The sequence below is a fragment of the Crocodylus porosus genome, unplaced genomic scaffold, assembly GCF_001723895.1.
Source record: "Crocodylus porosus isolate Cpor-Errol unplaced genomic scaffold, CroPor_comp1, whole genome shotgun sequence".
Classification (NCBI taxonomy): Eukaryota; Metazoa; Chordata; order Crocodylia; family Crocodylidae; genus Crocodylus; species Crocodylus porosus.
In genome coordinates, this window is record NW_017728886.1 from 56,362,843 (window position 1) to 56,376,095 (window position 13,253).

General features: G+C 44.4%; 1 protein-coding gene across 1 annotated transcript in view; it reads left to right on the forward strand.

Moving 5' to 3' along the window:
- DNAH11 (dynein axonemal heavy chain 11) overlaps nt 1–13,253 on the forward strand; it is a 270,897-nt gene that overhangs the window by 13,388 nt on the left and 244,256 nt on the right. The window contains exons 5-6 of the mRNA XM_019534456.1: nt 946–1,045; nt 4,700–4,911. Coding sequence (XP_019390001.1) covers nt 946–1,045; nt 4,700–4,911 — 312 coding nt within the window. The remainder of the gene's footprint in view (nt 1–945; nt 1,046–4,699; nt 4,912–13,253) is intronic.

A 13,253-nucleotide genomic window follows, 5' to 3' on the forward strand; every position in this document is an offset into this window, starting at 1 on the left:
CTTTTGTTTTTTCTTCCTTTAATCATTTAATCTAATGTATATCTTATATCTAACTCTTTCTCCTTCACTTGTTATCTTTTGTATATTGTTCTCACACCTAACTCAAATACCACATATAAAACAATACAGAGAAGCATTTTTTGTTAGATCCTGCAAAATAAAAATATTGCAGTTTATAAGCCAAGGCATTTTAAAGCCAAAAGAATAATTAGGAACAATTTCCAAAAATAAATGCAAAGGACAATGTGATGCCTCATGGAGAAACTGATGCAGGGGGATTTAGGATTCATTTTAATAGAAGAAGTATAGTTAATTTTGTTGTGCTGGTTTGATTATGTCAATCTAAAACGTAGTCTTAGAATCTGTTTCTGATTTAATCTTCTTCAGAAAACTGTGTATAAAGGATAGCTGTTTCTTTCTGGGGGAAAAATGGGATAGAAAAATCAGAGTGGGAAACTAGGTACACCCTTACTTAGAAGTGGATGCTGCTACTTTGTAATACTGACTCGTTAAACTTTATATTATGACTCTATCAACCATGTTTTATGGAAACCATTCTACTTTCAAAATTATATATATAATAGCAAATATGAAATATGGCTAGGAGATAGAAAAAAAATCTGTTGCCATCTTATTTTAATTTCCTATTTCTTCTACACTAAATATTAGCCATGTTGTAATATAAATTAGACATCAAGACCCTAGTACATGCAACCTACTACTTGCTGCAGGCAATAATTTTCTGTTTATTTCAACTGACATTTGATCAGCCCTGTATACTTGATCTTTCTATTTCTTTTAAGTATTCTCTGACTCCATTGAAATCAGTGGATTTCACCCTCTATCGCCTAAAAGATGACCTTCTCCACCCTTTGACATAGACAGACTTAAATTAAAGATGTTGTGGTTTTTACTTGAAGTTTTCTCTCGTTTGTGTAATTCTAGCTTTGGAATCCTGTTGTTCAAAACATGGTTAAGATCTTAAAAGCCAAGGAGAGCAGCTACTATCCTGCTTCACAGAACATTTTCAAGGAGGTAGAACATGGTAAGGGTAGCTTGAATGAGATTTATATTTTGCCTACATTTATGTATGTGGTGCAGAAAAATCCATAATATTGCTTGATGTATCACTATAATATGCTGCTACTAAGCTGTATCTCTGCTGCAGCAGCATACGCACATTAAATCATGCTGTTTTTGTATTTTGGGTTTGCTCGTTATTTACTTTAAAAAGTTTATGTAGATATTTTCCTTCCATAAAAGCCAAGGAGAGATATAGCAGTAATTAAATAAATTAGTATGTGGTTTTGTAAACATTGTTTTGGATCTTTCTCGCATAGTAAATCTGTTAATAGGTAGGCTTTATTGCTAATATGGGTAACTATTCCTTTATCATTATTTTGTATTTTATATATTGCATGAAATATCAGTAAAATATAGAAGAAATAGACATTTTTGTTATGATGTCTTTCATCCTATGATTTATTAGCTTTGCAAATAATTCAGATTTATACCCTTCTTGTTAAATAGATCAGTGTTGCCATCCACATTTTATGGATGGATACAGAGATGTCAGTTTATTTACTGAAAGTCATACCCCAGCTAAGCAGCCAAGGTCAGGATAGAAACTCAAGTACTCATTTGCAAGCTAATGTATTTTGAAGACGCAGTGAATCTTCAAACTGGTAATTAGTAAACCCAGCCTTGAGTAACAAGCATCAGCCCAGTATTACCACTTTGATTTCTTGAAGTGTAATGTAACTTACAATTGTAGACTGACAAAAATAGAAATGATTTTTTCTCCCTAAGAATATCTGAGAGGCTTAAGACAACCACACCTCAGTAGAGGCCCTACTAAATGAACAGCTTCTCAGTGACCAAGTACAGAGATAGTCGGCTTTTTGATCAGCCTCTTGGGGAGGAAAAGAAACATGGATTGTGTAATGACATTAGTTACTAGAACCAGATCATATGGCTGAAAGTCTTCATTCTTTAACTTTTTGAAAGATTTGAATAATGTAACAAAAGACTTTTCATACAGATTGAACAAGGCTAGCTTGTCAGAACTTGAATTCTCATCAAGTGTTACTTAAATGTGAACAAGGCTCTCTCGTCCCTATCTAGTTGCTAGAGTGGTGACCTTGCTGTGTTTCTATAACATAGCTTTTTAACAAGGTACATTATTGATTTTTTGCTCATCCCCCATCTGTAGGACAAATGGCTTGCTTTATCTGCTCTGTCCTGTGTGAGCTGTGCAGCTTCAGTAATCCAACCAGGAATTAAAACAAAACTTTCAAGGTCACTGGAACACAAGTTTTCCTACCGCATCAAGGTGCAGGTGCTAGGAGAAGAGTATCTTCTGATGAAGATGTGTTAATGATTGAATGGGGTCAAATCTTGGCAAGAAAGTGCCCACTTGGCCACACGATAGGCATACGTTTTAAAGCATTAATGCATGCCTGTTCCAAATTACACTCCTTAGAAAGTTTTACTTTTCACGCTAGACAATATAATTGCAGAAAGGGTTGCAGCTTTTGTGAGTTTCTCAATACAGATACTGCACAGGAAGGACAAACATTTGGAAAGACATAAGACTATATTGGACAATAAGAAAAGTAAATCACTGAGATCCACTTGAACATTATTTGGTTATGCTTTTTTCCCTTGGCTTGTTTGTTGCATTTGCAGTTGTTGAGATGATATGGAGCAGGTAACAAGGTGCTCTACCAGCACTTCTGACTTTTACTACCTACCTGTGAAAACTACTGTACTTCACCTTGGGGAGTGTTTATAGTTCCAGGGTTAACTGCATCTCAGTTCTTCCTAGGCTAGGTACAGACATTAAAAAAGCTTGAGCCTGAATTGATTCAATCTTTGCAGGTTAGTCTAACCTGCGTAGATTGAACCAATTTGCAAGTGAATAGACATGCACTTTTGATTCTGGAAATGCAGCCATGTGCCTGCAGTGGCTCAGGCCAGAAGCTGGGGGATGCTAGAGTGAGTCCTCATCTGGAGGGAAACTGAGCTGAGAGCAGGGTGTGGCCAGGCCCTGGCAGGCAGGGTATGATTGGGGAGATGTTTAAAACCCCACCCTGGGCTGCATGGTCCCTAGTTGGGTTGTGCCCTGCCAGGGGTCCCTGCTTCCCACCCTCCCTCCCCACCCCCATTTACTCGCTCACTACTGCAGCAGCAGGAGCTACACATGGCCAGACCCTGGTAGCCTGAGGGGAAGGGGGTAAGGGGTGGTATAGGTACAAGTAGGCTGAGCTCATGCACCCAGGGCCATGGCGGCTAGACACCAGTAGCCTAAGGGGAAGTGGGGAGTGGTACAGTCACTGAAATAGTACTGGCTGCATCCCACACTGAAGATCCCCTCAGGCAGGGCCTGCACCACAGCACCTCAGCTGAGTCCCTTGGAGGAGCAGCACCCGAGGCTGAGGCGGGGGGGGGAATGTGACCTGGCTGCAGGCATGGAGGATGGGCCAGAGGGAGCCAGGACTAATCATGGAGCCCAATTCACTGGGAGCCGGATTCACTGGTGCCTCCTGCTGCAACAGCACTGCCCAGATTGAGGCAGCTCTATGGGGAGGGCACCCACCACCTCCCGTTTCCAGTTCTGCATGGGGGCCATGGTTCACAGGCAGACTGCAGTTGAAGCATGGCTTGTCACCCTCCTCCCTCTCCCAAGCAGTAACAGAGTGAACCATCACGGCAGGTGGAGGTGAGGCATCTGTCACCCACCACATGTGGCAGCGCCAGGCGCACAGAATGGGCTGCTGCGGCCAGTTGCTGCCCATGCCGTGGGGCCAGGGTCAGCTGGGCTGCAGTGGGCCATTGCCTCTCCCTGCTGTTGCCCATGTCCCTGGGCCACAGCAGCTCACCTCAAGTACCCAGCATCACCATGAACAGGTGGCGGGTGACAGGTTCCTCACCTCTGCCCAGCATGTACTGTGGTGCAGGCCCTTGTCCCTGCCTGAGGGGATCTTCAGCATGGGATGGAGCCAGCATGATGTCAGTGCCCATGCCACTTCCCCCTTCCCCTCAGGCTACTGGTGTCTGGCTACACTCCCACTCCTGCCTCTTGAGCAGCAAGGGGGGCTGGGGATGCCTAGCAAGGGCTGCTGCCCCCTTCCGGGCAGACCTGGCTGCATTAAATGATGTTTAAAATGATGCTTAAAAAGACTGCAGATCTCAGACTTGTCTTCTCCACTTCCATGGAAACTAGCTTGAATTGAACAAGCATATTCCTGAAAAGGTCTTCAGTGTCTTCTGCATCATCCCAAGCTGCTGTTGCAGCTGTTTGATTGAAGTCATAGGAACCACAGATTGAAGAGAGAGAACTGTGGTATATAGATCCCAAACTCACAGAAGCAGAAGTGGTTGGGGAAGAGCCTTAGGTTTCCACAGTATAACTGAGCCTGTATGTGGTCCTCTGCTGGCATAAGTCCCAAAAACCTACAAGCATTTCTCCTTGGATCAAGGTCTTAATAATTTTTCCTTGGTTACAAAATAATGAAGTTTACCAAGTCAGGCTGTCTAACAGTGTTTGTGATAAGCTTTCTAATCTTTTAGAGTTATTTCTTTAGAGAGATTTTCCTGTTCCTTTTCGACTGAAATAATTTTGAATTCCTCATGATCAAATTGATTCAGAAACCATCATTACTTAAGCTTCACCATTTTCTCTCTGCTCTTTGTACAGCACTTGTGGAAGCCCAAGATGTTGAACTGTATCTAAGACCTCTCAGAAGGCATATTCAGCGTCTTCAGGAGGCAGAATTCCCAAAGAGATATCTTTTAATTCCTCCTTTATTTCACACCATCTGCCTGATCTGGAGTCACTCCAAGTTTTACAGCACGCCTGCACGAATAATAGTCTTATTGCAGGAGTTCTGCAATCTGTTCATTGACCAGGTAGCTTAAAATGTGAATAACAACTGTATAAGTATCTAATAAATAAGGGCCAGTCAATATGCTAATAATAAGAGTCAGAATTTAGTCTATGTTCATCTCTTTTCTAATAAACAACACAAATACAGAAAATTAATTATCCTTTTGCAGATTTTTAAGTAACCACTAAACCATTAAACCTGAAGCAGAACTTGAATAATTAAAATCATCAATTCTTCCATTTTACATGCTGTGTATTAAAAATGCAATAAGCTGCTTTTCTAAAGAAGAAAAGTATTCAAAAACATGCAGCACTCTTGAAGTTGTTTTTATTGTTTATGTTGTTTTTCCTGATTGTAGGTGAGTCTAGTGACTCTTTGTATCGGGTTTGCCAGTAACTGTTTACTTATACAAATTGTAAAACTGTGATAAGATTTACTCAGGTCATGAAAGTAAGAGATTGCCTAACAATTTGTCAATGAATTATTGTGAAACACTGTTCTTTGTTTTTCCACTGCCAATAAATTGTCACAATTAAATAGGGACAGGACTAGGAATTTAAAAAAATTTATGACAATTTTCATTCTTCCCTTCCAAAACTGAAAAAAACATAAATAACGGTATGCCTTTATACAAATCTATGACTTGCCCCTATCTTTAATACCGCTTGCAGTGCTGGTCACCTCATCTCAAAAAGAATATTGTAGAAGTAGAAAAGATGTAGAAAGTGCAACAGAAAGAATCAGGAGTAGGAAACCAGCTTCTTTTCAAATAGAGGCTGAAAGTCTTAGACTTGTCAGCTTAGACTGTACCTTGGATTGGCCTCAAGTGCAACGTGCAGTGCGTGTGTCAGTTGCAGCCCCTGCATGCTCCAGAGCACATGCCAGACTAGTTCTGAGGCCTGTCTGAGGTGCATGCTGTATGCCATGCCTATGTCAGACTGCTCTGCTTGTTGGATCTGGCATGTGGGCCAGTTTGTGGGCCTGATTTGGCATGCCGTCATGTAGTCCTCTGGGCCAGATGATTTTGATGTGCCCCTGATAGACCTCAAATCATGAATGGCCTGGAAAAAATGAATAAGGAACTGCTTTTAACTAAGTTTGATATTGCAAGAACTAAGGGGAATGTAATGAAATTACCATGTGATGAGTTTAAAACAAACAAAAGGCAGTATTTTTTTTGCAATGCATAATTAACTCATGGGACTCATTTATACAGAATGTTGCAGAAGTCAATAGTATTACCAGGTTTAAAGAGGTTTAGACAGATTTATGGGGGATAGGTCCCCCATACAGGCTAGTCAAGGATGTAACCTTTGGCTCAGAGTATTCCTAATCCATGCATACTGTCACTGGGAATGTGTGAGAAGGGAAGGATCACTCTATGTATGCCCTGTTTCTTGTACTTTTTGTCAAGTGTATTCACTGTTCATTGCTGTTGGAGACAGAATATTGGTCTTTGGTCTGATCCAGCATGGCAGTTCACAGTATGTTCTTAATTTATAGCGATGAGATTAAATAACAAAAAAGCAAAAATGGGTAAGAAGGGACGTGAGTATGCTTTCATCCTCTATTTTATAAAAAACAAACAAATCACTCAGCAGGGATGGCAGATAAAAAATAAAAATGAGCTGGTAGCCATGCTGAGGCAAAGCAACAAGGAAGAGATTTTTTTACAAAGTACTGATAATACTGATAGAGTGCTCAAGTCAACAGAAGAAAATGGACTTCTGAATCATTAGTTAAGCTATTTTCCACAAATAATTTCATATTCTACCAATTCATTTAAATTAATTACTAACAATATTCATTGTTGCTAATTAATTGTACAATACCAGTCTTTGTGGAGTACTGTATTTACTCAAATACAAGATGAAATGTTTTTCCCTCTATTAGCATGGGGAAGATTCATAGACATTAGGGCTGGAAGGGACTTTGAAGTTCATCAAGTCCAGCCCCCTGCCCCAGGGGCAGGAAGTCATCTAGGGTCAAAGGACCCCAGCAAGATAAGCATGCACACATTTCTTGAATGAACCCAGAATAGGTGCCTGCACCACTTCTGGAGGGAGTCTATTCCAGGCCCTGGGGGCTCAAACAGTAAAGAAATGTTTCCTTATGTCCAGCCTAAAACAGTCTTGGAGGAGTTTATGACTGTTGGTACTTGTTATCCCTCAGAGCGCTCTGGTGAACAGACATTCCCCCAGATCCTGATGCACACCCCTAATGTTACAGGCAACCACCAGGTCACCCCTGAGCCTGGGCTTCCCCAGGCTCTCAGCCTCTCTTCATAAGGCCTATTTTCTTGCCCTCTGATCATGTGCATGGCTCTCCTCTAGACTCTGTCAAGCTTATTGACATCCTTCTTGAATTGTGGAGCCCAGAATTGGATGCAGTACTCCAGCTGTGGCCTCACCAAGACCAAGTACAGCAGGAAGATGGCATACTGAGATTTACTTGAGAAGCATCTGTGGATGCAAGCCAGAGTTTGGTTTGCTTTACCAGCTGCGACATTGCATTGGTGGCTCATGTTCATCTTGTGGTCACTGATGACCCTCAAGTCTCTTTCAGCCGTGGTGCTAGCAAGCATAGCACTGCCAAGCCTATTAGCATGCTGCGGGTTTTTTCCCCACTGAGGTGAGTACCTTGTATTTATCAGTAGTGAACATCATCAGGTTTGTACCCACCCACTTACTAAGCTTATCCAAGTCAGCTTGGATCACCTACCCTTGGGTGTGGACGCTATGCCCCAAAGTGTAGCGTCGTTGGCGAACTTAGCCAGTGCCGCTTCTGACACCAATGTCCACATCATTGATAAAGATGTTGAAGAGAACCAGTCCAAGGACAGAGCCTGGTCATGGAGCACTATAATGATTTGCTACTATCGACTGCTACTCGCTGGGTCTGACCTTGAAGCCAGTTTCCCAGCCATCGGACTGTGGTATGGCCGAGGCTGGGAATTTTTCCATGAGAATGTCATGGGACACCAGATCGAAGGCTTTTTTCAAGTCCAGACATACGATGTCAATCTCTTCTCCCTTGTCCAGGTTGTAGCAGGATGGCATCCTAGGGTCACTGTGCTCTCCCCTAAAGTGCCTTCTGTACCGTGCCAAGCGTTCTCTAAGCACCCTCATAATCTCACCTGCCACATCTTTGATCTTGTGTATTTATTGTAGGGAGGCTGTCCTTCATTCTCTTGGCTACAGTTTTCCTGCTATGTGTCAGATCCGCCTCAGTCTCCCTGGCACTTGGGCACTCTACAGCTCTGCCTTGCTCCGTGGCCTGTTGATGCTCTGTCCCTTCCCAGTCTCGTCCTGCTTGGGCTCTATGGAGCCCCGCCTCACTCTGTACTTTACGGTGCTCAACGTTGGTTGCTGCCCACCCTCTGGGGCTTCTCGCTCACCCCGCGCTTCCCTGGTGCTCAGGTTCTCAACGACTTTGTTAGTTCTGCCTTCCGGGGTACTCAGGGTCATCCCTGTCCCAATACTGCACCTTTTCCTGGCACTTGGGGATGGCACCCCCCTCAGCTGTGCACTTGCTGACGCTCTGGGTCAGGGCCCTCCCTGCACTGTCCTTTCCGGCAGTCTGGGAGGCACACTCCCTCTGCTGCACCCCTTTTGGCTTAATGGTTGCTGCCCCTTTCTCTGGGGCTTCTCAGCATTGCTGCCCCTCTCTCTGGGGCTGGGGTCCACATTCTAATGTGGTTCCTCTGTGAGGCCTCCTTCATCCCCTTTTTATAGCCTTTTCCAATCCTCCAGGGTAACAACAACCAAAACACAAGCCCCTTGGTGTCACAGCGTGGGGACCTAGAAGCAGCCGTGATCTCTCCTGGCACCTCCTACCGTGTCAAGTTGGCAATCAAGTACCCTCATCTCGCCCGCCACATCTTTGATGTTATCTAATTTTATAATGGAGGCTGCCTTTTGTCCCCTTGGACACGGTGCTGTGTTTATCCTGGCCCCTATTCTGTATGGAGTGACTTAGTGCACCCCAGCCTTATGGGATATGTGTGGCTCCAACCTCCCCTGTACCACGCCCCAAGCCTCGCAGATGTCCCGGACATTATCTGGTCGGTTTTCCTTTCTGCACCCACACTGGCGCCCCCTGGGCTTGTCACGCAGCCGGTGCCCACTCGCTGGCGCCCCCTGGGCTTGTCATGCAGCTGGCGCCCACTCGCTGGCGCCCCCCCCCGGGCTGCGGTCAATGCCCCCCAAATATGCCCTCTCTGGGCTTCTTGCCTGTGCGCCCCTCCCTGAGGCTCCTCGCCTCTGGGTGCATGACCTCCCTGGACTCCTCGCCTATGGGCCCCCTCTGGGTTTCTGCCCACACTGGGGCTTCTCCCGCATGTGCCCTCCCTGGGGCTTTGCCTCGCAACTGGGCTTCTCTTCCTGTGTGCCCTCCCTGGGGCTTCTATTCCTATACGCCCTCTCTAAGGCTTAACGCAAGCACCCCCTGGGCTTCTTGCCGGTGCCCACTCTGGTGCTCCTCACAATTGGGGCTCAGGTGGCCTTGGCCATACCTGGCCCCCAGACCCCTTCTTAGGTTTATGATCCTTATCCGGCTCAGGTGTCCTCAGCCTTACCTGGCCCTTAATCCAAACTGTTGTGCCCCCTCTGGCACCAGGAACCCCCACGCTGCTGGGGCGCTCCTATGAGGCCTCCTCCAACCCCTTATAGCCTCACCCAGTCCTCCGGTTTAATAACAAACAAAGTCTTCATAAGCCAACCGGCTGTAACACAAAAACCAAACCTCCTGGCTAAAGCTCAAACCCTAAGCCTTCTGGCTACTCATCATTTCCATCCCTGCCAGGGATTTCTCTACCTGGTATCCTTGCCCATAAGCTGCTCAGGCGTCTCAACTCTGTCTGCTTCCATGGAGCTCTACCTTCCTCAGCTGCCAGAGGGGAACTGCCTCCTAGGTTTCAGCCTGGGCTGTTTATATACTCCAGGCCCTGCCCCATCCTGGTCAGCTGACCCCTGTGGTTGCCCCGGCAACCAAGACCTGTCCTTCTAAAGGAGCACCTGCGACACTTGGCTATAACACAAATCTATGCCTCATGGCTAAAACATCCTTCGAACTCTCATCCATGTTACTAGCTGCTTGCACATCCAGGCCTTTTCCTTTTCACACATTCGAGGCCGAGCTCCTTCCTCCTTGGCTGCAAGTTGCCCCCCTCCTGGCCTTTGGCCTACAATTTATATAGGAGCCAGGCCCTGCCCCTTTCGGTCACCTGACAAGACAAGTGTGTGTCCTTAGCTCCCTCTGGTTGCCCCTAGCAACCAGCACCTGAGCTGCTGCTCTGGCTCTCCAAGTAGCAGGCACCTTAGTGCCCTGCTACACAGGTGATATGTCACCTGGTCATAGAAGGAGATGAGATTGGTCAGGCAAGACCTACTCGTGCTGTCTGTCCCTGAGGATGTTGCCCTCAGCCAGCTTATCAAGAAGGGTCTCTTTGATAATTTTCTCCAAAATCTTGATTGAGGTCAAACTGGCCTGTAATTCCCAGGGTCTACTTTTCGCCCTTTCTTGAAGATGGGTACCACATTGGCCTTCTTCCAGTCTTCAGGTACTTCACCTGAGCACCACGAGTAGTTTTGCCAATGTTTGGACTAAGACACCTGCTCGCTCCTTGGGTACTCTGGGGTGTAATCTGTCAGGACCAGCTGACTTGAAGGTGTCCAGCCTATCAAGATGTTCCTTTACAAGGTCTACACTGATGCTGGGTATAAATACGCCCTCACACTGGCCGTCCCACATCCCGCTAAGTTGGGCAGTCCTTTTGGGCTGATGAAAGACCATCGCAAAGTACCCATTAAGCAGGTTGGCTTTTTCCTGGGTGTCAGTTATCAGTTGTCCCATTTGGTTCAGCAGGGGGTCCAATGTTACCTTTTGCTTTTTTCCCCCAACTCCCTATATATCTGAAAAAGGACTTTTTATTATCCTTGATATGTGAGGCCGGATGAAGTTCAGTTGCAGCCTTGGTTTTTCTGATCCTCTCCCTGCAGGTATGGATTAGTGCTGAGTACTCCTCCTTGGTGGTGATTCCAGTCTTCCATCCTTTATAAGTCTCTCTTTTGAGGCCCAGGAGGTCCTCAAGTTCTCTGCTGATCCAAGGGGGTTGCTATGCCCTTTTGCTACCCTTCCTCCTAGATAGGATGGCCATCCCTTGTGCTGTCAGGATTGCTCCCTTGAGGAGCAACCACTCCTCTTGTCTTCCTATCAGCTACTTGTCATCTTATCACATACAAGGAAACTTCATTGAATACATTGTCTGTCACTAACTTGCTGCCAAAAGCAATGTGTGCTCAGCAATGGTAACCACCTATGAAGTTGATCAAATGCAGTCAATGCTGAGCATGACTATAAAACATGGCCTATATTAGGCAAACATGCTGATGGGGAACGTGTGTGTGTGAGACCCTTAGAGAAATTGGGTGGGTATTCCCTCCCTAGTGACCTGGCACAGGACTTGGAGGTACTCTATTACCAGGCTAGCATCAGGAGAGCCAGAACCAGTCCTGATATCCTTCCCTTGGTGCCAAAAATGCTACATTTGATCTTAACCAAAAAGGCTGAGATGGACACATACCACAAGAATAGATTAATGCAGCCTATCTGTATAAGACACAGTATAGTTCCCATTGCTTTCACCCCCTCTCAGTGCCAATTCCTTTTCAAGTCATGGTGAGCCACTTGTGACGTTTTATACATTTTTACTTGCTCTTCATTCCCACAGCTGAGCTTTGCCTTTCTTTTCCATTTCCAATTATTCCCATTCCCTCACCAGCCTTAAATGCCTGGCAAACATCACAAAATGGGGCCCCAGACAGTTCACCCAGAATCCCTGTGTTGCACCCTCTGTCATCCTGTCACTTATGATTAGTGTGGCCCTGTCCTCCATGAGGCCCTGTCCTCCATGAGGTGAAGCCAGACCAAGTTACTCTGTGCCTCGTTTGCATATACATTTTTGGAAGATCCCAGGACTCAGGACAAGAACACACAGTTCCAGTCATGACTGGGGAGCTAATTAGCACATGGTTCCTTTTTTTGTTGGGGGAGTACAGAGCAGTGCTAAGCTGTGGGGTCACTATGGCTTGACTCTGTTAGGGCTCAGCCCAGTGAAGTATGTAGTAAATCACGAGCCTTTTGGCTTTGAACTAATATCATGCACAGTTTGTACTATGTATAGGTATGTGCCAACACAGTGTTTATGGAGTGAGTACCTGTACTAAAACTTGCAGCAGTTTCAAAAAAGACAATATGCATCAACTGGATGAGCTAAGTGTATGGGTACAGGATGCAAATTACTACAGCTATGTTTATTTGCAAGGTCTTTGTCTTCAGATTTGCAGCTCCACACTTCTATGTGCTCAGGGAGAGTAAGGAGAGGGGAAGGGGCTGCTGAGGGAAGATATTGGGGGAAGTAGCGGGGCAAAGAGACTACCTGATATCCCAGATTTATTTTCCCTGCTTTGGCAGTGGGAGGGGGATAAATTCGAGGCAAACCTCCTTAGCTTTTAGACCCGTCAAATTATAACAAATTTATACGTTTTCCATATATAAAATCTAATTATTGGGAGATTATCTTATAATCAGGGTCATATGCTATTCGTATAAATACAGTGATATTGCTTAAATACTTTTTCAGACACCAAATTTGATAGGTTATATTGAATGTTTCAGTATGGCAAAATACTTAGTATGAAAATAGCTAATGAGGAAAAATAAAGTTTCCAGTTGTAAGAACACTGTAAATAAAAGATTGATTGATTTGATTCATTCATTTGTTTATTTTTGCCTCCTTTCTCAGCAGAGCTTTGGGGTGGCTTACAATAAGAAACAGTAACTTATGAAATAATAAGACATGGCTTCATTCTTTTATTTTATAAGTTACTCTGTTTTCTTACTGTAAAACAGCTTCAATGGGAAAATAGAGTATGAACATAAAACAGACCCCCACTCCCCCAGCAGTATTCCAGCCAGCTTTGTTTGCAAAATTCCTGCCCAAAGAGGAAGGTCTTACACCACTTCTGAGCAGTTGTTTGTTGAAGAAATATAATAAGTGCCTAGAAAGAACCTTGTCCATTATTTATTACACAGAAAAAAGATTGGTTCACTTCATGTGGGATTTTGGGGAGAGACTATATCTAAAGCCACATTTTTAACAAACAACATAATATGACCAACCTTTATCTAATGCTATCATTTTATTAAAAATTATTTTGGATATTTGGGAATTGCTTTTTATTTGGGGGAAAAATTGGCTTGTTGTTTTTCAGTTTTGCAGTTTCAGTATTTTCCTATAATCTTACTCTTAGAAACCATTGAATTGAAAAGAAGTTTTAAAGAAACTTTCTAAAAAAATGTCAG